Source organism: Theobroma cacao, chromosome 3 (assembly GCF_000208745.1).
Source record: "Theobroma cacao cultivar B97-61/B2 chromosome 3, Criollo_cocoa_genome_V2, whole genome shotgun sequence".
In the NCBI taxonomy this organism is placed as follows: domain Eukaryota; kingdom Viridiplantae; phylum Streptophyta; class Magnoliopsida; order Malvales; family Malvaceae; genus Theobroma; species Theobroma cacao.
This window is the reverse complement of record NC_030852.1, coordinates 27362681-27387331: the sequence shown is the minus strand read 5'-3', so window position 1 is coordinate 27387331 and position 24651 is coordinate 27362681. Positions and strand designations below refer to the sequence as shown.

Genomic DNA, 24651 nt, shown 5'->3' with positions numbered 1-24651 from the left:
CATTTTCATCTTTTTACAAATACTTAATATGGATGAAAACTTGTGAATCAGATAGACAATAATGTATTTCTGAACTACTTTTAATTTGGGTTCAAGTCAAGCGTTGCAAACCCTTGTTGGATAGTTTTGTTTATGTTTTTTAATTTGAAGTATTTTTCTACAATAATTTTGGTTTTTTCAACTGTAATTTTCATGAGCTGAGATTGACAGAGATTTTGAAGACGAAAATCAATCATGATAACTCAATTTTTTTTTAAAAAAAAAAATAATATATATATATATATATATATATATGAGATTTGAGATTTAAGAATTTGTGAGCTACGGTACAGGTTTTTATATTGTTGGGCAATGTGGCGTTTAAAAGAAGCTAATTTTGTTTGGTTGACGTAAAAAACAAGCTAATTTTCTATGGTTAAGGGGAAGTGATTAGGAGTTGTGGCTCGAGAATGAAAGGTCGAGAGAGAAACCCAGGAACCATCGTGGTAGAGAGAGAGAGGTGGTGCGGCAGGGTTAGAGTCTTAGAGAAACTTAATTCGGTGTTAATAGAATTAGAACATTTACCAACTTAATTGAATCAATAGTGGACAATGTTTTGCCTCTTTATTTGCTGTCAACTATTCATTAAACTGACTTACCTTTTAGCAAAGTTTATAAGATTTAAAATTTCGTGGAACCTCCCAAAAACTTATAAGATTTAAGATTTTGTTGAAATGCTAAAATTTTACTATGATTTTATAGCAATGTATTTTTTAAATGTTTTTAACAGTGATAATTATCTTAACTTAAAAAATTGAATGTTTTGTTTATTTTAATTACCAATTTACCATGTTTGTAAAATAATTTGTCTTGTTTAACAAACATTATTTGCTAATATTAGCAATTTAGTCACCGAGTAAAATAATTTTTATATATTAGTAATGAATTTATGTAAAGAGAAATTACGGCTGGTATAATTTAGCAAGAACATAATGCGTGGTAATTTAACTTGTAAGCCAGCCGGAACCAAAACCTAATAACTAGGCTCAGCGCTAAGGCCTTCTAGTTGGGCCATGGTTTGGGCTCAAGGGATTCATTATTATGTGTCGTCCGTAAAATTTCGAAAACAAATCGTACATATTAGTTTCCCGCTACTGGGTTTTTCGTTTTTTCATCACCGCCAAACGTTAGCGTCTCTCAAACGCTCAAATTTTCAGACTTTCAAAAAACCGAAAAACCTCCAAAGTCTTACATTTTCTGGCTTAACGGTTTCGATCTCCGACACCGTTTCCGTTATCCGATTCCGGCGTGTCCGAACTCTGAAAACCCTTCTTTTAACTCACTCGCTCGCTTTTCTTCTAAATTGATAGCTCCCAATCTCTCACTCAACGGCTCAAGAACTCCAAAAGAATTGTCTATTTGGCAACTAAAGTAAAGCTAATTGTACCCTCTGCAGTTACTTTATCTACATTTCTATACGGTTTGTCTCCATTCTTAGGGATTCCTTTGATTTTGTACGGTTCATTCTTTCAAATTCTAGGGTTTTCCTTCTTGAGTTCTGCAATTACGGCGCGATGTACATTAAGGAGATATGTTTGGAAGGGTTCAAATCCTACGCGACAAGGACGGTGGTCCCTGGTTTCGATCCTTTCTTCAATGCCATAACGGGTTTGAACGGGTCGGGCAAATCGAACATTCTGGACTCGATTTGCTTTGTTTTAGGAATCACAAATTTGCAGCAAGTTCGCGCTGCCAATCTTCAGGAGCTCGTTTACAAGCAAGGCCAAGCCGGAATTACCAAGGCCACGGTGTCCATTATCTTCGATAATTCGGATAGATCCCGGAGTCCACTCGGTTACGAGGATCACTCAGAGATCACTGTAACTCGACAAGTAGGTGATAAATAAATAATTATCTTTATTTTTTTATTTGAGTTATGACTTTGTTTCGATTTGAATTATTGTTGCAAAATGTCACTTTTCTTTAATTTTAATTTATATGCTTTCATGGAATTCTATCTTTTTAAATTGAAAATGTATTCGAAACCTCTGCAGATTGTGGTTGGTGGAAGGAACAAATATTTGATCAATGGAAAACTCGCGCAGCCAAGTCAAGTACAGAACCTTTTCCATTCAGTTCAACTTAATGTTAATAATCCACATTTTCTCATAATGCAAGGTCGGATCACCAAGGTTCTAAATATGAAACCTCCCGAGATTTTATCTATGCTTGAAGAGGCCGCTGGGACAAGAATGTATGAAACAAAGAAAGAGTTTGCGTTGAAAACACTTGAGAAGAAGCAGAGTAAGGTTGATGAGATTAATAAGCTTCTTGATCAGGAAATACTGCCTGCTTTGGAGAAGTTAAGAAAAGAACGAATGCAGTATATGCAATGGGCTAATGGGAATGCTGAGCTGGATAGACTTAAAAGGTTTTGTGTTGCTTTTGAGTATGTTCAAGCAGAGAGGATTAGAGACAGTGCTGTTGGTGAAGTGGAAAGAGTGAAGGCAAAGATTACTGAAATTGATAATGGTGCAGAAAGGACGAAGGTGGAAATTCAGGATATGGAGACAAACATATCGAAGTTGACAGCTGACAAGGAAGCTACTATGGGTGGGGAAGTTAAAACCTTGTCAGATGAAGTAGACTTGCTATCTAAAAATCTTGTGCAGGAAGTGTCTGTGTTGAATAGTAAAGAGGATACTCTCAAGGGTGAGAAAGAGAATGCTGAAAAGGTTGTTGATATTTCCCTAAGCTCCGCTGTTTCTCTTCAATTTCTTTCCTCTGTATCCTCCTCTGCTTTCTAGTGTTTTGTTCTCGCTATTTTCACTTAGATGATTTGGATTTCACATTTTGGTGTTCTAGCTTATTCAAAATATTGAAGATTTGAGGCAGTCTATAGAAGAGAAGGCCATTGCAGTGCAAAAGTGTGAAGAAGGAGCAGCTGATCTTAAAAAGAGAGTTGAGGATCTTTCCAAGAGTTTGGAAGAGCATGAAAAGGAATACCAGGTAAATACCTGCACATGCCATCTTTGTTAATCATAAACTTTATATTTCTTGGATTCATTTGCAAACCAAATGCTATGAGGAAGTTGCTGTGATTAACGTGGCAGGCTGTCCTAGCTGGCAAGAGTAGTGGCAATGAGGACAAATGCCTAGAGGATCAACTAGGTGATGCTAAGGTTGCTGTTGGGGCTGCTGAAACAGAATTGAAACAACTGAAAACAAAAATTAGCCATTGCGAAAAGGAGCTGGGGGAGAAAACATGTCAATTAATGTCAAAGCGTGAAGAAGCAGTTGATGTGGAGAATGAGCTTAATTCCAGGCGAAAAGATGTAGGAAAAATTAAAATTGAGTTGGAATCTCTTCCATACAAAGAAGGCCAGATGGAAGCTTTGCAAAAGGTTCTAGTGCTCTCCCTTCTATGTTTCTTGTCCAATGTGGACTGTCTAAACTTTTCTTTTGGCTAAATTGTTTAAACTGACAAATTTTGTAGGACCGTGCATCTGAGTTGGAGCTCATCCAGAAGCTGAAAGATGGAGTACGGGATCTTTCAGCCCAGCTAGCAAATGTTCAGTTCACTTATCGTGATCCTGTTAAAAATTTTGATAGGTCAAAGGTGAAAGGAGTGGTTGCAAAACTAATAAAAGTGAAGGATAGCTCGACAATGACAGCCTTAGAGGTTGGCAGCGTGTAATAGATATTATATGTAGCATACCATCAAATTTATATGGTAACCCTTTAAATTAATTTGTAGGTTACTGCAGGTGGAAAGTTATTTAATGTGGTTGTTGACACTGAAAATACTGGAAAACAACTGCTTCAGAATGGTGATCTACGAAGAAGAGTAACAATTATACCTTTAAATAAAATCCAACCTAATACTGTTCCCCCTAGGGTTCAGCAGGCTGCTATTGGATTGGTTAGTTGTTGCTTTTGCCTTTAGTATTTTTCTTTACTCTATTGTTTTTGTTATCTTCTAATCTCTTTCCATTTGTGTTTCTTGATTTCATCATGAAATTTGCAGGTTGGGAAGGAGAATGCAAAGCTGGCACTTTCATTGGTTGGTTATGATAAGGAATTGGAGGTATGCTCTCATGAGGCTACTTTATTATTTAAACCTCATGCTGCATGATGCCTATTGGCAATCTCTGATGTATGGCTATTGCTATTTGTTTGTGGTGCTTGTAGTCATAGAAATTAGTTGAGTTGAGCTACATTAACAATTGAACCCTCTTAGGTAGTCGGAATGCAAATATTAGTAACTACTATTTTATATGATGCTGTCTTTTGCTGAAAGATTTGAATGATATTGCAGAGTGCTATGGAATATGTATTTGGTGCTACTTTTGTTTGTAAAACTACTGATGCTGCAAAGGAGGTATGTCAACAATGTAAAACACTTGGCTGTTCTGTTCTTGTTTTGGCTGCAGCTCATGTCAAAATTTTCTCTTTATCTTTTATCTCCTGCAAACTGCATGTACTGTGAAGTCATGTATAGTTTCTTTTGTTTTCAACCCAACAAATATTTAATAGGTTGCATTTAATCGGGAAATTCGCACTCCAAGTGTCACCCTTGAAGGTGACATATTTCAACCTAGTGGTCTTTTGACTGGTGGTAGCCGCAGGTAAATCACTAGCGTGTTAGCATTCCATCGTTGTTCATTCTTGTAGAATGTATGTGTTATTCTTTTCCCTTTTTTTTTTTTTGAATTTGAAGTTTTATTTTGCTTTGGATGGGGTTGGTGAGAGCAATTATTTCTCTTGGATGCTTAAAAAATTTTAACAAAATGAAATTAGAGGTGTTGTTTATTAAGCTGTTTTTTTTGTAATGTTAGAGATGTTAGAAAATTGATACCTCTATGCACAGGGGTGGTGGTGATCTGCTACGGCAACTTCATGATTTGGCAGAGTCTGAATCAAAACTTTCAGTGCATCAGAAGAGGTTATCTGAAATTGAAGCGAAGGTAATGCTTTAGCATCCTCTTCTATTTCCCAAATATGATTGTAAGGGTTAAATTAGAAAAATTTGCTTATTGAATCAAATATTATTTTGTATTTGGTTTGTTAGTGGTGCATTTATGTGTATATTCTTGCTAATCAGATTCATGCAAGAATTATCTACTTATCTAAATTGTTGTTGACATATGAATATAGTCACTACTATCTCAGTTAAATCTGATTTTAATTTTAATAAGAAAATATTTCGTTTTTCATTTTGCATTTTTTTTGTGAACAGCCTGATTGAATCTAAGATATATAGTTAGTTTATGTTATGTAAGATACAAATGTATGTGTGATATTAGATATTTACTAGTTATATGTGAACTAAAATATTTCTATTTCTATTCTCAAAACAGTGAATCAGCTTGGTAACCTCTTTTTGTCATTCTATCTAATGGCATTTTTGGTGATATCTTCATATAACAATTTAGAGAAAGCATTATATGATATAGTTTCTTCACATCAGCAAATATCACTTCCGTTCAAATTTAGATGCATAATATTACTTTAGCACACCAGCTTATATCTTAAACATCGTTAATGGGTCCTCGCTAAAGCATATTTCACCATTTAATGACCCTACTAGTGATGTTGAAAAATTACTTGATTTGCTGAAAAAGACTTTGTGTCGGAATTTGGACAGGGAGTGATATTTGCTGATGTGGAATAACTGTTTTTACAGTTGTTTTTTTGTCTTGTATCAACTCCTATATCTTTTTTTTTTTATTCCTGTCTTTTCGGTTTCCAGGAAATAAAGAAACCACTACTTTGTACCCTTGCTTTTATAGATAAACTAAATTGTGAAGTCATTGTCAAAATTTGTATTTCACATTTTCATGGAGACTTGTTTTTATAAAGTTTTGTTGAGTTAATGATATATTAACTTAAACTAAGTAGTTTCTGTTGTTTGAATCCGTTCTTGGAAATATTGTTGCAGTGTCATTAACTACAGAGGCTGGAAATTTATGATTTCCTAGTGCATAATCAATCCTTTGGTATCTTGATTATCTAATTGGACCTATGATTTAGTTATTGATGTAAAGGGTTCAGCGTTTATATTATTCCAATTTTCAAATATATATTTTTCTAATAATTTCTGTTTTCTACTTGTTTTCAGGTTCCATTGTATTATGTTTTTCTTGAATTTAGACTTGCTATTTAAGTGCTTGTTCCTATCTTTGTGGCTTTTAGGCACATGCAATAAATTGACTTTCCACTGTTTGCAATTGTTTATTATCTTCCTTTTTCTGCTCTTGTAGATGGCGGACCTTCTGCCTCTTCAAAAAAAGTTCATGGACCTTAAAGCACAGTTAGAACTTAAAGTTCATGACCTTTCCTTATTTCAGAACAGGGCCGAGAAAAATGAGCATCATAAGGTTTTGCAGTTCTGTCTTTTTGGTTTTGCATTTGACTAAAGGGTTTAACTCATTTAAGTCATCATGCTGCCTCTTTTTGTACCAACAAGTTTTTGATAAATTTCTACTTTTTTGTATGTTTGATGCGACTAGCTTGCAGAAATGGTAAAGAGCATTGAGCAAGAACTTCAAGAAGCAAAATCAGCTGTTCAAGAAAAAGAGATTTTGTATGAAAAGCATGTTAGTACAGTTTTGGAACTTGAGAAATCAATTAGGGAGCATGATAATAATAGAGAGGGCAGACTTAAAGACTTGGAGAGAAAGATTAAGGCTACAAAAGCTCGAATGCAGTCAGCCTCAAAGGATCTGAAGGTATATTCTAATACTGTTTATGGTGATGCCTGTAGTGTCTTTTATGAGCTCAGAGATTTAGAGGAAGCAAAGAGATAAGTTGTTTGAACTTATTATGCAGCATTTTGTTTTCACTTGATATCTGAGATAGAAAGCAGTTGTGGTGAGTTTGTGTTTATAGATATTTTTGGATTTTAGTTAATGTGGTTACAGGTATTGACACCATAGTTATCAGAAACAGACCGATCAGACGGTCGAACCAATTGATCCTGTGACTCGGGACATCACTTTGGTTGGTTTTGTTTTTGGACCGTTTATGTAATTAACGCACAAAGCACTGATTTGACCCTGCAGGTCAATAGGAAAACTGGTGTCTTGGGTGGGTTTTGATGACCCGGACAAGTTGAATATAAACTTATTAAAATGACCTAAAGACCATAATCAATTTAGTTTTTAAATATAAATCATGGATAGTAAAAATAAGTTACAATTACAAACTAAAAAATCTAAAAACTAGTAAAAACTAAAAGAAAGTTAAACATAAACACAGTATGCTTTCAAGAAAAACCAAAAAAAAAAAAAAAGACATGAAAGTTTGCTAAGCCCTAGTTCTTCCTATGTCTCAACGTCCCTTTTTGGGTCTTTAAAGTTAAGGGTAATACTAAGCTTTTCATTTTCAATATAAGTTTTTCTTTCAATTTTTTCTTTTTTGATCTTTTGATAACTATCATGCATCATATGTCTTCTGTTGGGAACCTTGACACTGAGCCCTCAACTTGAAACAATGCACCAGTGCCACATAATGGCACCAATTGAAGTTCTATGAGAAGTCATTGGCCATCTATGGATATTGACTGAATTTGGTGTGATGTGAACTTTTAAAACTGAAAAATTTTATTGTTGTTTACTTTAGATTTTAAATTTTGAAATTTGCATTTATGATGTAACTTATTAATTATAACTTTATAACTTTAGTTTGGTTATTTAAATTAATATTGTTGGGTATTTGAGAATTACTATGTTGAATTTGAATTTGAAGTTGATTATAAAATGAGAATGATGGCTAATTACAAATTAGTTTTTGTAATTTATTTTGTAATTTTTTACTATATTATGCCATAAGTTTCAATTATGAAATTATCTAAGTTTTTGAGTTATTTTCACCTAATTTATGAATTTATTTAGAATATGAATTATTTTTATAACCTGATGATTGACCCAATTGACTTGACAGTTGAATTGGTGACTTGAAACTTGGCACTTTGAATGGGTCATTGTCCGGTCCAGTCCTAATAACTATTGTTTTTGTGATTGATAAATGTTTTTCCTCTCGAAAGCTTCACTATTTTGGTTTACTTTTGTGTCCAGATGTAGAACAAGTTTATTTTGGCTAATTCACTTCTTGGGACTGCTGTTGCATATTTTTAGGGGCATGAAAATGAAAGAGAGAGAATTGTTATGGAACGGGAAGCATTCATACAAGAACAAGCATCTTTAGAGAGTCAATTGGCCTCTTTGAGAACGCAAATTAACAATGTCAATTTGGAAGTAGAAGAACAAATGGCCAAGGTACTGGCAGATTTCCTGTCTTGTTTAACTCTGTGGTATAAACTTCATTTCTGCATGCTCTCTGGTGCAGGTTGGTTCTGTAAAAAAAAATCGTGATCAATTGCAATCTGAGTTGGATTCTATTCGTTTAAAGATGAAGGAGTGTGATTCTCAAATTAGCAGCATTCTTAAGGAGCAGCAAAAACTTCAGCAGAAGCTTAGTGAAATAAAGCTTGAGAGGAAAAAGTTGGAAAATGAGGTAAGTTTATTTATTCAGCTGCGTAGGTGTCCTATAACTTGAGGCAGCGAAATACAACTTTTAATTTTTTTCTTTTAGGTAAAGCAAATGGAGATGGAACAGAAAGATTGCTCTACGAAAGTAGACAAACTGATTGAGAAGCATGCCTGGATTGCTACTGAAAGGCAACTTTTTGGCAGAGGTGGGACGGATTATGATTTTGCATCCCGTGATCCTCATAAAGCCAGGGAAGAACTTGACAAACTTCAAGCTGAACAATCAGGGTATGCAGAGTTAAATAATTTTTGTTTGCAATATTTTCACATTCATATACTCAAGAACAATGCCATAATAATCATGTTCTACTAATATGAGAGGTGATTGCTCACTTTTCCTTTGTTTGATCTGAATATCTTTTTGGCTCCCCTTCTCATGAAGCCTTGAAAAAAGAGTGAACAAAAAAGTGATGGCAATGTTCGAGAAAGCAGAAGATGAGTATAATGATTTGATGTCCAAGAAAAACACTGTGGAGGTTGGCTACTCTCAATCTGTCTTAACATTTTATTTTTCATTTGACTCTTCCTTATCCTATATTGTCTATGCCTAGAATGACAAATCTAAAATTAAGAAGACAATTGAAGAGCTAGATGAGAAGAAGAAAGAAACACTAAAGGTCACTTGGGTCAAAGTTAACAAGTAAGGGTTGTTTTCTGTTACGTTCTTTGGTTTTTCTTCAATTTACTTAGTGTTTGAATCTCATTCTTTTAGATGATATGTTCCATCTCTCTGATGGTTCTTCTGGTTTTGGGGTTTCTGAAAGTTAATTTTGCTTTCTCTTTATAATTCCCTCTTTCTTCAGTGACTTTGGGTCCATCTTTTCTACCTTGTTGCCTGGAACCATGGCAAAGCTAGAACCACCAGAAGGAAGCAGCGTCTTAGATGGTCTTGAGGTCTGTGTTGCATTCGGAGGTGTTTGGAAACAGTCCTTGTCTGAACTGAGTGGAGGTCAAAGGTCTCTACTGGCACTTTCTCTAATCTTGGCTCTGCTGCTGTTTAAGCCAGCTCCACTTTACATACTTGATGAGGTATGCTTGGTTTTTTTTTTTTTCCCACTTGACTCTACTGTCCACTCAACCAACTGCACACATACCAAACCAATAGGGTTCATTGTTTGATTTTCTTTTTTGGCTGGTAAGGTTCATTTTTTGAAGAAATGATTCCATTGAAATACTTGAGTTTGATTGCTTCTAATATAGTTTAAAAGTTAGATATTTTTCTGTCCTCCTTTTAGTTGGTCTTGCTGATATGTTTAGTTAAGCCTGCTTTGGTTAGTTTTATTGTGATTTCCAAGTGGCATCTTCATAATTAACCCTCTGCAAGTCCATAGAAGGTTTTTGGAGTTATTATGCTATATTTTTTGAAAATTATAAAGACATTGTAACAACATGAAACTAGAAAATAGGCAGTTGTAGCCTGATATAGAAAGATGATTTAGACAAGCTGGACTTCAAAATACTTTCTGAATATTTTATGTTTGATCAATGTATTCTATTTTTAAGGTCTTTAGTTCCTGGAAAGTTGACTTCACAGTTACATTTTAATATTGTACTTTTATTGTTTTCGGTAAATTATTTTCATGAAATGACTGCCAAAGTGATTAATTTCTTTATGATGTATGCAACAGGTTGATGCAGCTCTTGATCTAAGCCACACTCAGAACATAGGGAGAATGATTAAAGCCCACTTTCCACACTCTCAGGTTTGATAATTCTTTGGCCCCTGCCATGCCTTTTTTTTCCTTCCTGAAATTCCCGCTTTCTGGAGTCATAGGTTTCGCCAAAAGAATATCAACATTTTCAAGGATTTGTCTCAGGCATATTGCAGATAATATTGTACATAACTATGCCATTTAGAACCTCAATGGAAATATTTAGTTGCGTAGGCATGGAATTAACACAGCTTGTCAACTCCTCCGCTGCCTTCAAATATAGCTGCAGTTGGGTCTGTTGGTATGAACTCTGAAAAGTTCAATAGTGAGAACATGGGATATATTTATCTTTTTTTTTTTTTTTGGAAGTTAGATAATTCATTAAAAGGAGTAACCAATGGTTAAACTACTTTGAAAAAACAAAAGAACTGTAATTTTAAGACCTATGCTCCATCCTAGAGATGGCATAACTCTGAAAATTACACGATGAACAGAACCAAAGCCCCTAACACCAAATTCCTAAACAAACATTCCCCATTCCAAACCTATAGGGGAAACAAACAGCTCAACTAGGTCATCAGATCAATTGATAATTAGTATATTTCATTGATAGGGGATATATTTATCTTTTAAAGTATATTTCATTGATAATTAGTTTTCTCTCGGGAATGCAATCATTTTTTGAGGTGTTGGCTGGTAATTACTCTGTTTTTCTGCTGGTAGATTACCGTGACTGAACCTACATAATAAATCTAGAAGCTGACAATGGTTAGTTTCTATTTATTATGAAATTATATCAACATTGGTGTCTGATGAAAGATGCTTAGAGGTTTTCATTAGGGACCACGGGATACATAAATGTGGTAAGTTATAGGTACTGCATGTAATCACAATGTCCTGTAATTGTCCAATGGTGATGCACAATGCTCTACAGTGCATGTAATGCTGGAAGAACATGCCTAGTTTCCATAAAGTAATAAGAGATGTTCAAAATATATAAATCTTACATAAAATTTAATCTATTATGGCCCAATTTGGTATAGGTCTCATGTTGAGCTTTGTTTTTGTGTCTTGCAGTTTATTGTTGTTTCACTGAAAGAGGGCATGTTTAATAATGCCAATGTTCTTTTCCGGACAAAATTTGTCGATGGTGTTTCCACTGTCCAGAGGACTGTTGCATCTAAGCCTAGCAGGTGATTGCCAGTGTGTCCAGCCACAAATGAAAAAACAAGTGAAACCACTTTCCAGGAGGTTGTGGTGAGCACATTGGAGTCAACTCATCTGTTAACCATGATTACTGAGGTTAACGATGAAAATTTTATGAACTGAATCCCTGTGTCATAGTGTTCTTTGTCTCATGCCTTAATTGTGTAAATTATTGTGCTAGTGATGGTCTAGAAATTGTTGACCAGGATAGTTTCTTAAACTTAAGGTACAATACTTTATATCTGTAATTACCTAGTGTAAGATCTAGCTTTGTAGACCACATGCTTCTAAATCACATTCGAGTGGAGCTGGATTGATATATTATTTGTATGGTAAATTGCTAATGCAGCTTCATAATGTGATCCGTAAAACTGATCATGTTTTAGTGTGATTCTGAAGTGAGCTCTTGGAGTGGGTGCCTTAATATTAAGAGCTTGGGACTCAGGGCCTAAGCATATAGTCAAGAACCGTTTCTGGTTTAAATTGCTTGCACTTAAGTGACTTGGCTTAGAATCGCGGTTAGTAGCCATATATTGGAACAACTATTGGGATATTGTTGCAGGATTATGTTTGGGAGATTGGTTGCGAACAGCGGGTTCTGGCTTCAGGCTCTGGATTCAATGCTCATATAACCCATAAATTTGTGCAAAATAATTTCAAGTTAGCCTGCAAAATGAAGTACATGCATACGTGTATATATATATATATATATATGTTTAATGTGAACACAAAATTGAAATAGGGTTTTGGTTGAAAAAAATTCCGAAGTGGAGACGCTAATTCATTCATGGCCATGGATTCTGAGAGGCACTAATAAATATGTTGTTTCCAAATTTATGGAAAAAATTGGAGTAATAGTGTATTGCTGTAATAGTCAGCGAGGGAAAATTCTTTTGAGACAATAGATAAAACTTTTTTAAAATTAATTGGTAGTGTTTTTATCTCTTCGTAATTGATCGGGAAAGCTACTAGGTAGTTTCTTTCTTAGCAAGTTTATTTTCCTTACTTTTTTGGATAAATTAAATTGCACATTTAAAATAAAAAAAACGTGATGTTCTTAATTTGAAGCAGTGTCTATCATCATTAACATATATTGATTATTGTGTTAAACAATTATGGTCAAATCGGTCATTATTGATGCAAAGGTTTTTGTGTGTCCTTGTTTTCATTGGAGCAAAAATCTTACAAGTTATTGAATTTGACTCTCAGAATCTTTTTATATATAAAACAAGACCTTAAATTAATTATGTTAATGATAATAAAGGAAAACTACAAGGTAGTTTCCATTTTAGTAGGTTTATTTCCCTTTTTTTTAATTTTTTTATAAAGTTGCAATTGATCATTTTTCAAAGAGAAAAAAAAGTGAGTTTCTTAATTTGAAGTGGTTGTTATGATCATTAACATATACTGGTTATTGCAGAAAATAGTTTATGCTCAATTGATCGTTATTGATGCAAAGTTCTTTATATTTCTCATTTTTCATAGGAACAAAAGTCTTACAAGTTATTGAATATTTGTTAAAGAACTCAAATTAATTGTGTTAAGAAAACGAAGGAAAACTACTAGGTAGTTCTTTTAGCATGTTTATTCTTCTTATTTGTTTGGATAAATTAAATTGTTTATTTTTTTAAAAAAAAATGTGATGTTTTTAATTTGAAGTAGTTTTTATTATCATTAAATGATATTGATTATCACATTAAACAGTTATGCTCAATTGGTCATTAGTGATGCAGAGGTCTTCGTGTTCCCTTTTTTTCTTGGAGCAAAATTTTTACAATTTATTAAATTTTTGCTCCCAAAATCTTCTCATCGAAAAAGACCTCAAATTAATTGTTTAGAAAATGAAGGAAAACTACTAGGTAATTAGGTCTATGTGTAGTATGATTTGGTGTAAACACAGTCTGTCTGAATCAAGAAAAATGGCTTCTAAGACGTGTTTATCACAATGGGAGGTTCTCTTCATTGTAATGCTCCTCCTCTTATCCTCGGCGATGGCATCAAGGGATATCGTCACAAGGTCTTCCAACCTTCTTTCATCTTGTAAGTGTAGTTGTCTTCTTGGTCTGTTGCTTTGGAGACTTCCAGTACTTACTCGGCAAACGTTATGATGAAGTCGTAAAAGTTTCCTGATTTTAAGACACTTGTTTTTGCTCTTGTTCTTACAGATGCAAAGGATGGGCGTCTCATGTCTGAATCTGACACAGCGGGTGGTCCCTGGGGACACAATTATTGTACACCTCCGAAAATTAGACCGATGTTCGTATAGGACACAACTATGCAAAAAATCAAACAAAGTTGCATGTAATCACTTCTAAATGATGGAAAATGTTGTGGTTAATATATGTAGTCTATGAAATTAAAATTACGTAGATTTTTCTGTTTTAATTTAAAAATTGATGACAATTTTTTATTTTGGTCAATAAATCAAGATCAATAAATAAATTGATTTTTTTTTTAAGTATTGATGTATAGTTAGAGCAACGTCTGTCTAGTAAGAATGTTTTTTGAGATTTTTTGTAAATTAGTTAACTTTGTATGAAGATTGATGCGTTTTAAAAAAATATTATTTTAAATTTTAATTATTCTTGTTGATAGATTATTAAATTTTAAATATATTCTGTTTGATTATATGTAATTTTTTATATTAAAAATATGTCTTAAATGTTTTTATTTTAATATTATCAAAATGAAATATCTTTTTATATACATCTATTAAATACTAAAATTTCATCAAATACTTTTCCAAAAAATTACTTATAGAAGCATAAGGCAAGTAGCATTTCAAATTAACGTGATCACTTCACTTCGGACTAAGTCAAGCTTCTTTTTTGGGAAGCTAGGCTGTCGAGGGTTTGCCATCTATCAGTAGGGGAGGAACGTAACTTTTTTGGACTGAGTCAAGCCGCTCTTTTGGAAGCTAGTATACATATCCTCTCAGGAACGTAATAGTGGCGTGCTGCCAAGAAAATTAAAAGTTAGAATATCTCAATAGTTTCTATTTGTATGAATTTTTTTATTTTAAATTATAATAATTTAATTTTTAATTTTAAAAATTATTTTAATTTAATCTTTTTAATATTTTTCTTTTAAAATTATTTTATATAAAGTTGATGTCATTATTGACGTCACGTTAACATGACATCACTTGCTGACATGACATACCAAGGAAGACACCACGTATCACATTCCCATCCATGTCATGCCACATGGTATGTTTAGAGAGTGACATGTGGCATGACAAGCTCTTTCTTGTTTCCTTTAAAAAAAATTAAGAATTATTTCAATTTAATTCTTTTAATATTTTTCTTTCAAAACTACTTTGTATAGAGCTGATGCCATTATTGACGTGATGCTGACATGGCACTACTTGCTGATGTGAAATGTGAGGTCAATTGAAAATGCTGATGTGATAATATCATATCAATTTGACATTGACATGATAAAAGAGTGACACGTGTTTTTTTCTTATTTTTTCTAAAAATGTTATGTGCTTGTTAAATTTCGAACCTAAAATTTCATATAAAAACAACAAACTATTTACCACATATTCTAAACCCTTAGTTTTATTGCTTTTGTTTTGTTTCTTCTTTTGTTTCTTTTTTTTTCTTCTTTTTTTCTTTCGCTCGCCTTTCACCTTCTCCCTTAAAGATTGGCCGCCAGTCATTGAATGTCACCGCTGGTGGTCAGTTGATGGTCACTAGTCACGGTCATGGCATGGTATGTGAGGTGATTGTCAACTGATGATCGATGTTCGGTAATTGATGACTAGTGACCGATGGCGGTGTTCAGTGATCGGCAGTTGATCCTTAAGGGAGAAGGTGAGAGGAGGGAGAAAGAAAAAAAAGAAAAAAGAGAAAGAAAGAAAAAAGAAGAAGAAAAGAAACAAAAGTAATATATAAACAAAGGTAAGGGTTTAGAGTAAATGTTCAAAAAGCTTATGGTCCTTACATGAGGTTTTGGATTTGAAACTTAACAAGCACATAATATTTTTAGAGAAAACAAGAATAAGAAAGAGATATATGGCACCCTCTTATCATGCCACGTCAGTAAACGGTGTCATATCAACGCCACTTCAGTAATGACATTCAGCTCTGTAAAGAATAATGTTGGAAGAAAAATATTAGAGGGATTAAATTAAAATAATTTTTAAAATTAAAAAATTAAATTATTACGATTTTGAGTTGAGAGATTAAAATAAAATAAATGCATGAATACAAAGATTGTTGAGATATTTTGACCAAAGTTAAAGCCAATTCCCTCCCTTCTTTTCTCATCCATTTGTTATTTGGTCTTTCTTCAACTGAGCTGAATTTTCAACTTTTGCTGCTCCGGTTCCCACTTTCCAACTTAAATTGCCAATCACTATGGGCATTACCTTGAAGAAACTATACTTATTGGAACGTAACCTTGTTAACCTTGAACAATTATGATCAACTGTTCATTTTTGATGGAAAAGTCTGTTGTGTTTCCTTTTTTTCTTTGAAGCAAAAGTCGCACAAGTTATTGAATTTTTACCATCAAAATCTTCTAATTGAAAAGACCTCAAATTAATAAAGAAAATAAAGGAAAACTTCTAGGTAATTAGGCCTATATATATATATATATATATTATGATTTGGTGTAAACATATCTGTGTGAATCAGAAAAATGGCTTCTAAGACGTGTTTATCACAATGGGCGGTTCTCTTCATTGTAATATTGCTCCTCTTATCTTCGGCGATGGCATCAAGGGATGTCGTCACAAGGTCTTCCACGCTTCATTCATCTTGTAAGTCTACCTGTCTTCTTGGTCTTTTACTTCGAAGAACTTCCATACGTATATATTCAGCAGATATATATTATGATGAAGTTGTAAAAGGTTATGGATTTTTTGACACTTGTTTTTACTCTTGTTCTTACAGATGAAAAGGGTAGGGGTCTCGCATCTAAACCTGCCAGAGATGATCCCTGGGACCACAATTATCGTTCAGGTCTGGGCAGTAGACGGATGTTCCTGTAGGACACAATTATGCCAAAAATAAACCAGGTTGCATGTAATCGCTTCTAAATGATGGAAAATGTTATTTTAGTGTATGAAATTAAAATTATGTAGTTACTTTGCTCTGGCAGTTCCTGTGTTTCAATGCTTAAGCCTTGAGGCCTTTTAGCTCAACATGTGGATGTTCGGGGCATTTGTTGCGACGTTCCGAAATCGAGATATAATACGATAATATTATCTTGATGTAATGTTTCAAAGTGATACGAAATTTTTCTATCTATTATTCATATAAAAGTTCTCTATTAAAGTTATATTGATAATTTTTTAAATCATATTCACCTATATAAACGATTATATTCCATTTACAATCTCCAACACATGAAATTAAATAAAATAAAAACTTAAATATCAATTGTACATAATAAGAGTCTCGACATAGTTAATAATGTCTTAATACTAAAATAATCTTTCCAATTTAATTTCCTATCTCCCAAAAATTTTAAAGTTTTTATTTCTAGTTATTGCAAAATATAAATAAGTATAATCACGCACATCTTGCCAAATCAAGTATTGGTTTTAATATATCATATAAATCATTGAAGAATAGTTAAATAAATTAATAATGCTTTCAAAACGGTTAAAGAATCATTATATTCAAACAAATAATTTTTTAAATTTATAAATTATTGACAAATAAATATTGTTCTTCAAATATTACATCAAGCAAATCACATATTCAATCTTTAAAATTCATAAAGTTTCATCATCTTTAACTACAATAACTACTGTAACTCGTGACAAGGACAATATTCTTTTAGTGATAGTTATTAGCTATTATAACTTGTTAATAAAGTCGTATGCTAACTATTACAACCTGTTTATAGGATTATATGTTAACTACTATGTATAACTCGTTAGTAGGATTGTAGAACTAATTTTAATAAAATTTATCCACTTTATAGAAATCACTTCATAGCTCTTAAAATATTCTTTAAAAAATAACAAAAAAATTTCATATCTTATTGATAACCAATATTGATCATATGAATAAATAAAAATCGAAAATAATCATCTACTTATTCTTATTTTCATATATAAAAAATAATGGAACAAAACATGTAATTCATTAAAGAAACATGCATATACGCTAATGTCAAAACAAGTAAAGTAAGTGAGGTTTTGTTTAGCTTCTTTCACTCTAACAACTTTCCTTTATCTCGAAACTAATTAAAAACTCAATTACAATTATTTAAACATATAAAAAAAAACAATCTCACTTTCTAAAGTCTATTTGTAACTTTGAAACTGTACAAAATAACTCAAAATCTCCTAAACAACAATTTGAACAACTTACAGACTACTCACCAAAATGCCTACATCTTAAACTATAAAAATCGAAATCTTAATCCGTTTCTTGCATTGAAAACTATAGTTGATAAACTTTCCATCCATACAAAGCCCAAGACTAAATCAGCAAGAAAAGTGTAGAAAATTTCTGAAATTGCCCCTGGCATTACTGCTAGACAACTTCTGCAATCTGTACAAAAAAAAAAAAAAAAAAATTCATAACTTTATTTAAGAAACTCGGAATCACTTCTATTTGATTTCTTAGAAAATATACTCATGTAATTTTCCAAACATATAAAATTCAAGAAATAAAACTTTGTAAACCAGTACAAAATTAAAACTAAAGTCATGGATACATGAGACTTGATTTTTACAAGACAGATTTTCCTACTAACCTATCCAATTTTTGAATCTTCTCCTATCAGCCACTAAACTAAGCATATACTTAGGCTTAAATCTTAAACGAAGGATAACAACAAAATGAAAACTAACTTAAGTACGGAATGGAAGTTTAATCATTGTTAAACGTTGCGCGGATTTTAAAGCATCGCTTTTGTGAGAGAAAAACACTGTTTAAGGAATAATGAATAATAGCTCCCCTAGCTGTTTGAATTTATGTGATTTTTTTAAGACAATCGTTCTAATTAGTTGCGGGGAACTTCAGGAAGCATTAGGCTGTCTTTGGTTTGTCATCTATGGGGCAGGAGACAAGCAAAACTTTTTTGGACTGAGTCAAGCCGCTTTTCAGGAAGCTCGTATGTATACCCTGTCCGGAACGTTATAATCACGTGTTGTGAAGAAACTCAACGAATAAAAATCTTCTACCCTAAAGTCTCTACCGTCTCTTTGCCCCACTAATAAAATGTTACGACGCAGCATAATTAAAGAAAAATAAACCTTTTACGTTTAACGGCAAGCTCTTCTTTCTTACCAGTAATCTTAGAAACAAGTTTGGCTTTGAGAACAATGAAAACAGGACCGCACTATTGGTCTATATGCCCTCCCCTTTTAATGAAACGTATCCCTCCAAAACTCTTTTTAAAATAACAAAAAAGAAAACCCTATCCCGGTCATTGAACAAAAGATGATGGAAAATAAAACTTGTATTCCCTACCCTTTCCATCAACTTAGATAAAAATAATCCAAAATATCTGTACATTGCCATACAAAATAGAACATGCACAAATCTATTTATGCACAACATGACAACAATCATCAACAAAACAAACCTACCGACTAACCATCAAACTCAACCAAAAATTGAGTTTCTCTCATCAAACCAAAAAAGCCAGCATCGGTTATCACGGCGAAAACAGAAAGATAAAATCATCCCAAAAATAACCTAAACACCAAATAGCTGCTGCAAACAAAAACAATGCAGCGATGCCGACTTCCGCATTAAAATTCAGTAAAAAAGAAGACAAATCAAGATAGTAGAAATCAACATGGCAATCGTAGGAGAACCAAAGAGGCAGAAAACAAGCAAGCAAACAAAAAATCAAAAGATCCAATCTGAAACTGTAAAAGTGCGGTAACTTCCCACCTGGATTTGAAGCAACCAAACTCTAAAAACACACCATCAACCAGACAAGAGAAGACAAAAAAATCAAGTATTGAGTTGGGAGAAATTTTCTAAGGGAAGGTTAACGTCAACGTTAATTATGCAACGTGGCAAAATCTAATATGCGGGGCTGAGAGAGGGGCACAAACTGGGGACAGAAGATGTCCATTCGAAGCAACCGATACCCTTCCTTCTTGTATCATTCATTTGTTTTTAGGCCTTTCTTCAACTGGGCTGGATTTTCAACTTTGGCTGTTCCTGTTCCCACTTTCCATCTTCAATTGTCAATCACTATGGGCATTACCTTGAAGAAGATATACGTATCGGAACGTAACTTTGTCAACGTGAAGGGTTGGTAAGAAGCCAAGAGTTAAAATGTTAATCCACTTATAAGCCATAAGCAAATCATGCCATTGAGTAGCAGCACCAGAGAAAAAAAAAAAACCCTCGTGAACTATGGCTAATTACCAAGAAAAGTATCTATCTCTTACTCTCTTCATAGCTTTGTTGGCATTGCCCTGCAATGCCATTTCAGTGCCGAATAGAGAAGCTGAGGCCCTTCTCAAATGGAAAGAAAGTCTCGGTAATCAATCTATTCTGCAGTCATGGGTCACTCCAGCTTCTGCCAATGCTTCTACTCAAAGTCCATGCAGATGGCGTGGAATAACCTGCAATAATGCAGGAAATGTTATTGCAATAAATCTAGCATACACAGGTTTGAAGGGTACCGTTGAAAACTTGGATTTTTCTTCCTTCCCAAACCTTCTTCGGCTTGATCTCAAGGTAAACCAGCTCTCCGGAAAAATACCGTCCAACATAGGCTTACTTTCGAAACTCCAGTTCCTTGATCTTTCCACAAATTCTTTAAACAGCGAGCTTCCGGTCTCTCTTGCCAATCTCACTCAAGTTTACGAGCTTGACATTTCACGAAACAACATAACGGGTGAACTAGACCCGCGTTTATTCCCGGATGGAACTAGTCGATCAAAAACTGGCCTCATTAGTCTCAAACGTTTTCTCCTTCAAGATACTCTGCTTAGTGGCAGAATTCCTGATGAGATAGGGAATTTGCAGCATCTGTCTCTACTAGCTTTGGATGGGAGTCATTTCTATGGGCCTATCCCTCCATCTTTGGGTAATTTGAGCAGTTTAACTGTTCTACGGCTTTCCAGTCTTCAACTTTCAGGTAACATTCCTGTTAGTTTTGGAACTTTAAGCAAGTTAACTGTCCTGTATTTGCACATAAACCACTTATCTGGTTTTGTACCGGAAGAGTTGGGAAATATTTCCTCATTAGTAGTTCTCCATCTGGCTGAGAACAACTTCAGTGGTCACTTGCCCCCAGAAGTTTGTGGAGGTGGAAAGCTTGTCAATTTCAGTGCATCCTTCAACAACTTCTCCGGTCCTATCCCAAAGAGCCTGAAGAATTGCAAGACCTTGTATAGAGTTCGGCTCGAATATAATCAACTTACAGGAAACATAGCCCAAGATTTTGGTGTGTACCCGAACCTCACATATATTGACTTAAGTTACAACAAACTGAGTGGTGAACTCTCGCCAAATTGGGGAGAATGTCTGAACTTGACACTGCTGAATGCTGCCGGAAATATGATACGTGGAAAGATCCCAGATGAGATTACTCAGTTGAACCAATTAATGGAGCTTGACCTTTCTTCCAACCAAATTTCAGGAATCATTCCTGCACAAGTTGGAAAATTATCGAAATTGTTGTCCTTAAGCCTGAAAGATAACAAGCTTTCCGGCCCGATACCTGCAGGAATTGGAGGACTGCCAAATTTACAGTCTCTAGACCTCTCAACGAATATGCTCAGAGGGCCCATTCCATATCAGTTGGGGGATTGCTTCAAGCTGCAGAATTTACGTTTGAACGAAAACCACTTGAATGGAACAATTCCATATCAAATTGGTAATCTTGTTGCCTTACAAGATATACTAGATTTCAGTTATAACTCACTCTCTGGAGAGATACCCTCACAACTTGGGAAGCTTACAACTTTGGAAAACTTAAACCTCTCCCACAACAATCTCACTGGTAAAATTCCTTCTTCACTGAGCAACTTGAGGAGCTTGGTGGCTGTTAATCTCTCATACAACAACTTGGAGGGTCCACTTCCCAACAGCAACATTTTTCGGTCAGCTCAACCAGAGGCTTTTAGCAAGAACAAAGATCTATGCGGTGAAAGAGAAGGTTTAAAACCTTGCAGTCCCACATCGACAGAGAAGAAAAGTGGAAATGATAAACAAAAGGTTGTTGTTATTGTTGTTGCTTCTTTGGCAAGTATATCAATCTTTTTAATTGTTTGCATATGGATTTTAGCATTTCGCCATCGGAGATCAGTAAATCAGTCCCAAATTGAGGGCAGAGAAAAGCGGGAAAATCTTTTCTCACGAGGGCATTTTAATGGGAAATTCACGTACAAAGACATTCTTGAAGCTACAAAGAACTTTGATGAGACGTGCTGCATTGGAGTGGGAGGATTTGGAAAAGTCTATAAAGCAGAAATGCCAGATGGTCAAGTATTTGCTGTTAAGAAGTTGAGTTCCCATGATGAGATGGAGATTGGGGAGGTGAAAAGTTTCAAGAATGAGGTTGCAGCTCTGACAGAGATAAGGCATCGAAACATCGTAAAGCTCTACGGGTTTTGTTCTGAAAAAAGACAATTTTTTTTGGTGTACGGGTTTATGGAAAGGGGAAGCTTGGCTAAGATCTTGAGCAATGATGTCGGAGCCAAGGAATTAGACTGGACGAAAAGGATTCGAGTTATTAAAGGGGTAGCTCATGCTCTATCTTATATGCATCATGATTGTGTTCCACCAATAATTCATCGAGACATATCGAGCAAGAATATCTTACTGAGCTCTGAATTTGAGGCCTGTGTATCGGATTTTGGCACTGCAAGGTTGTTGACTCATGATTCATCCAACTGGACAGCAGTTGCAGGAACGTATGGCTATGTTGCCCCAGGTAACCTGCATGCACTATCCCTTTCTCTTTTAGTCTCTCTGAATTTGACTATTGATGATCTAGGAATTCTGAGCCATGTACACTTAATCTCTACTGATTTGGGGAAACCCATTTTTAAAACTTCCATGCTCATAATAGCAGTATGTTTTCTAATAATTTTTAGTGGCATATTTATGTGGCAATGAACTGTTGTTAAAATTAAGGAGAAACTCTTGATCATTGTGTTTTGGCTTGGAAGGAAACTGCAAGCAGGCCTTAGCAGCAGCATCGTTATAACTTAGAGGATCATTTTCTATACCTATTGATGAATCTTGTTTTATTTACTAAATCTGTATTCAATGCAAAATATAATTGGAAATTCCCATCCTCATTCAAAGAATGTTTGTTGCTGCAGAGCTTGCTTACTCTATGGCAGTCACCGAAAAATGCGATGCATACAGCTTTGGTGTTTTGGCACTAGAAGTTCTGATGGGAAAGCATCCTGGGGAACTTATATCCTATCTACATTCATTCTCTGATCCAAGAATCGGCTTGGCAGATGTCTTAGATCCTCGTCTCTCTCCTCCTATAGGCCGAAAACTTGAAGATGAATTATCGTTCATGTTAAACCTTGCTATCTTATGTTCACATGCCAATCCCCAATCTCGACCAACCATGCGTAGTGTGTCTCAGCAGCTTGAAGCAGGCTGTTTCTAATAGAGATAGGAATTCCATTGCATGTATCTAAGCTACAAACAAGTGAATAACACTTCCTCATGTTTGGCTTTATTATTATTTTTGATTATTTGCACTCTTGCCTCCCAAGTGAATGGCAGCAGTAAAAAAATATTTTGGCTTTTAACTTGGCCCATCTTGCTATTTTTTGCTGCCCTCAAAGAGTTACATTGAAATCCTTGATTGTGTCAAGTATTTAACATAATTGGTTGGCACCTAGGTTATATACTTCGAAAGGGTCGGACTATTTGCTGTATTTCTAATCCCATAGATAGGAGAGAAGGAAAAAGGAAAAGAAGATGACAAAGGGAGCAGAAAATCCTTTCTTCTCATCAGCTGCTTTTTGATAGTGTTGAAAAAAGGTGGACGCGATCCCCCATTAATAATGAAGAATTATTTCCCTTCTATAGCTCTGTCTCCAATACAGAGACCTCGTCTCCTCCTTCGCACTATTTCAATAGCAGAAATTGCTTCCGAGAGTGGAAATGGTGGAGCAAAGCAATTTGAAATATTAGTTGTCTTGCAACTATTTTCAACTGGTATAAACAATCTCATAGAGTGAGCCTCTCTACTGAGTTGCCATGCACATGAAGCTTCATCCCATATTTCATTTTGCGGCAGGGAGAAATTAACATTGGTTCTGGTTGTTGACAACCCTCTTCCCTCCTTTAATTACCCCTTTATGTTCGACGGCCACCATAATTAATGAAATCATATGTCTGACTCTTAAGGCATCAGAACAAATACTAAGCTAAAATAAAGGTAAAAGGGAAGCCGTTGGTTTATCATTTTTTATTTCTTTTTCAGAGTTACAAAATCTTAGATGTGTATAATTTTGATTATGATCATTAAGGGAGGAGGCTGTCCTTTGACTGCATCGGGGTATCCTCACAGTTCATAACCTTTTTCTGCCATCACTGCATCAAATACTGATGAGGCTTACTGATAATCCCCTCTTACATTTTGAAGTTTAGGCTTATTGATTGTATAGTTCAATTCTGTTTGTTTGTTGCTGTACAGTATTCTTTTTCCCAGTTTTCCTTGGATAAATTAAATAGCTCATTTATCCAAAAAGAAAAGAAAAAAGGTGATGTTCTTAATTTGAAGTAGTTTGTTATCATCACTAACATATATTGATTATTCTTTTTAAACAGTTATGATCAATTGGTCATATATTGATGCGAAAGTCTTTATACGTCACCTCCGGTGGAGCAAAAGTCTTCCAATAGTCGTTGACTTTTGCTCTCAAAGTCTTCTCATCAAAAAAGACCTCGAAATAATTGCAGAGACAATGGAGGGAAACTACTAGTTAATTAGGCATATATGTGTGTGTGTGTGTGTGTGTGTGTGTGTATAGTGATGTATGCGTGAATCAAGAAAAATGGCTTCCAAGAGGTGTTTATTACAATGGGGAGGTTCTGTTGATTGTAATGCTCCTCCTATCTTCAGCAATGACCTCAAGGGATGTCGGCACAAGGTCTTCCAAGCTTCATTCATCTTGTAAGTCTACCTGTGTTCTTGGTCTTTTACTTTGAAAACTTGAACTACTTATTCATTCAGCTACTTTTGTTCTTGCAGATGATGAAAAGGGGAGGGAACTCATTTCTGAACCTGAAAAAGAGGATCTTCTTCAACAAAACAATTTTCAATCTCCAGGTCCTCCTCCAATACATAGC

General features: G+C 34.5%; 2 protein-coding genes and 1 long non-coding RNA gene across 3 annotated transcripts; all 3 read left to right on the top strand.

Annotated features, from left to right (window-relative positions):
* LOC18605347 (structural maintenance of chromosomes protein 2-1) lies at window positions 1149-11780 on the top strand. The gene is made up of 20 exons (XM_007038306.2): window positions 1149-1871; window positions 2034-2714; window positions 2845-2988; window positions 3093-3383; window positions 3476-3661; window positions 3737-3901; window positions 4007-4066; window positions 4298-4360; window positions 4516-4607; window positions 4850-4946; window positions 6243-6359; window positions 6492-6710; window positions 8118-8258; window positions 8329-8496; window positions 8575-8759; window positions 8914-9007; window positions 9083-9171; window positions 9335-9560; window positions 10160-10234; window positions 11261-11780. Exons 1-20 carry the CDS (start codon window positions 1554-1556, stop codon window positions 11378-11380), a joined length of 3531 nt encoding a protein of 1176 aa, XP_007038368.2. The 5' UTR covers window positions 1149-1553; the 3' UTR covers window positions 11381-11780.
* Window positions 16014-16656, top strand: LOC18605345. The gene is made up of 2 exons (XR_001926996.1): window positions 16014-16157; window positions 16291-16656. It is a non-coding gene; the product is annotated as an uncharacterized LOC18605345 (long non-coding RNA).
* Window positions 19732-23032, top strand: LOC18605344 (MDIS1-interacting receptor like kinase 2). The gene is made up of 2 exons (XM_018117103.1): window positions 19732-22261; window positions 22656-23032. Exons 1-2 carry the CDS (start codon window positions 19732-19734, stop codon window positions 22955-22957), a joined length of 2832 nt encoding a protein of 943 aa, XP_017972592.1. The 3' UTR covers window positions 22958-23032.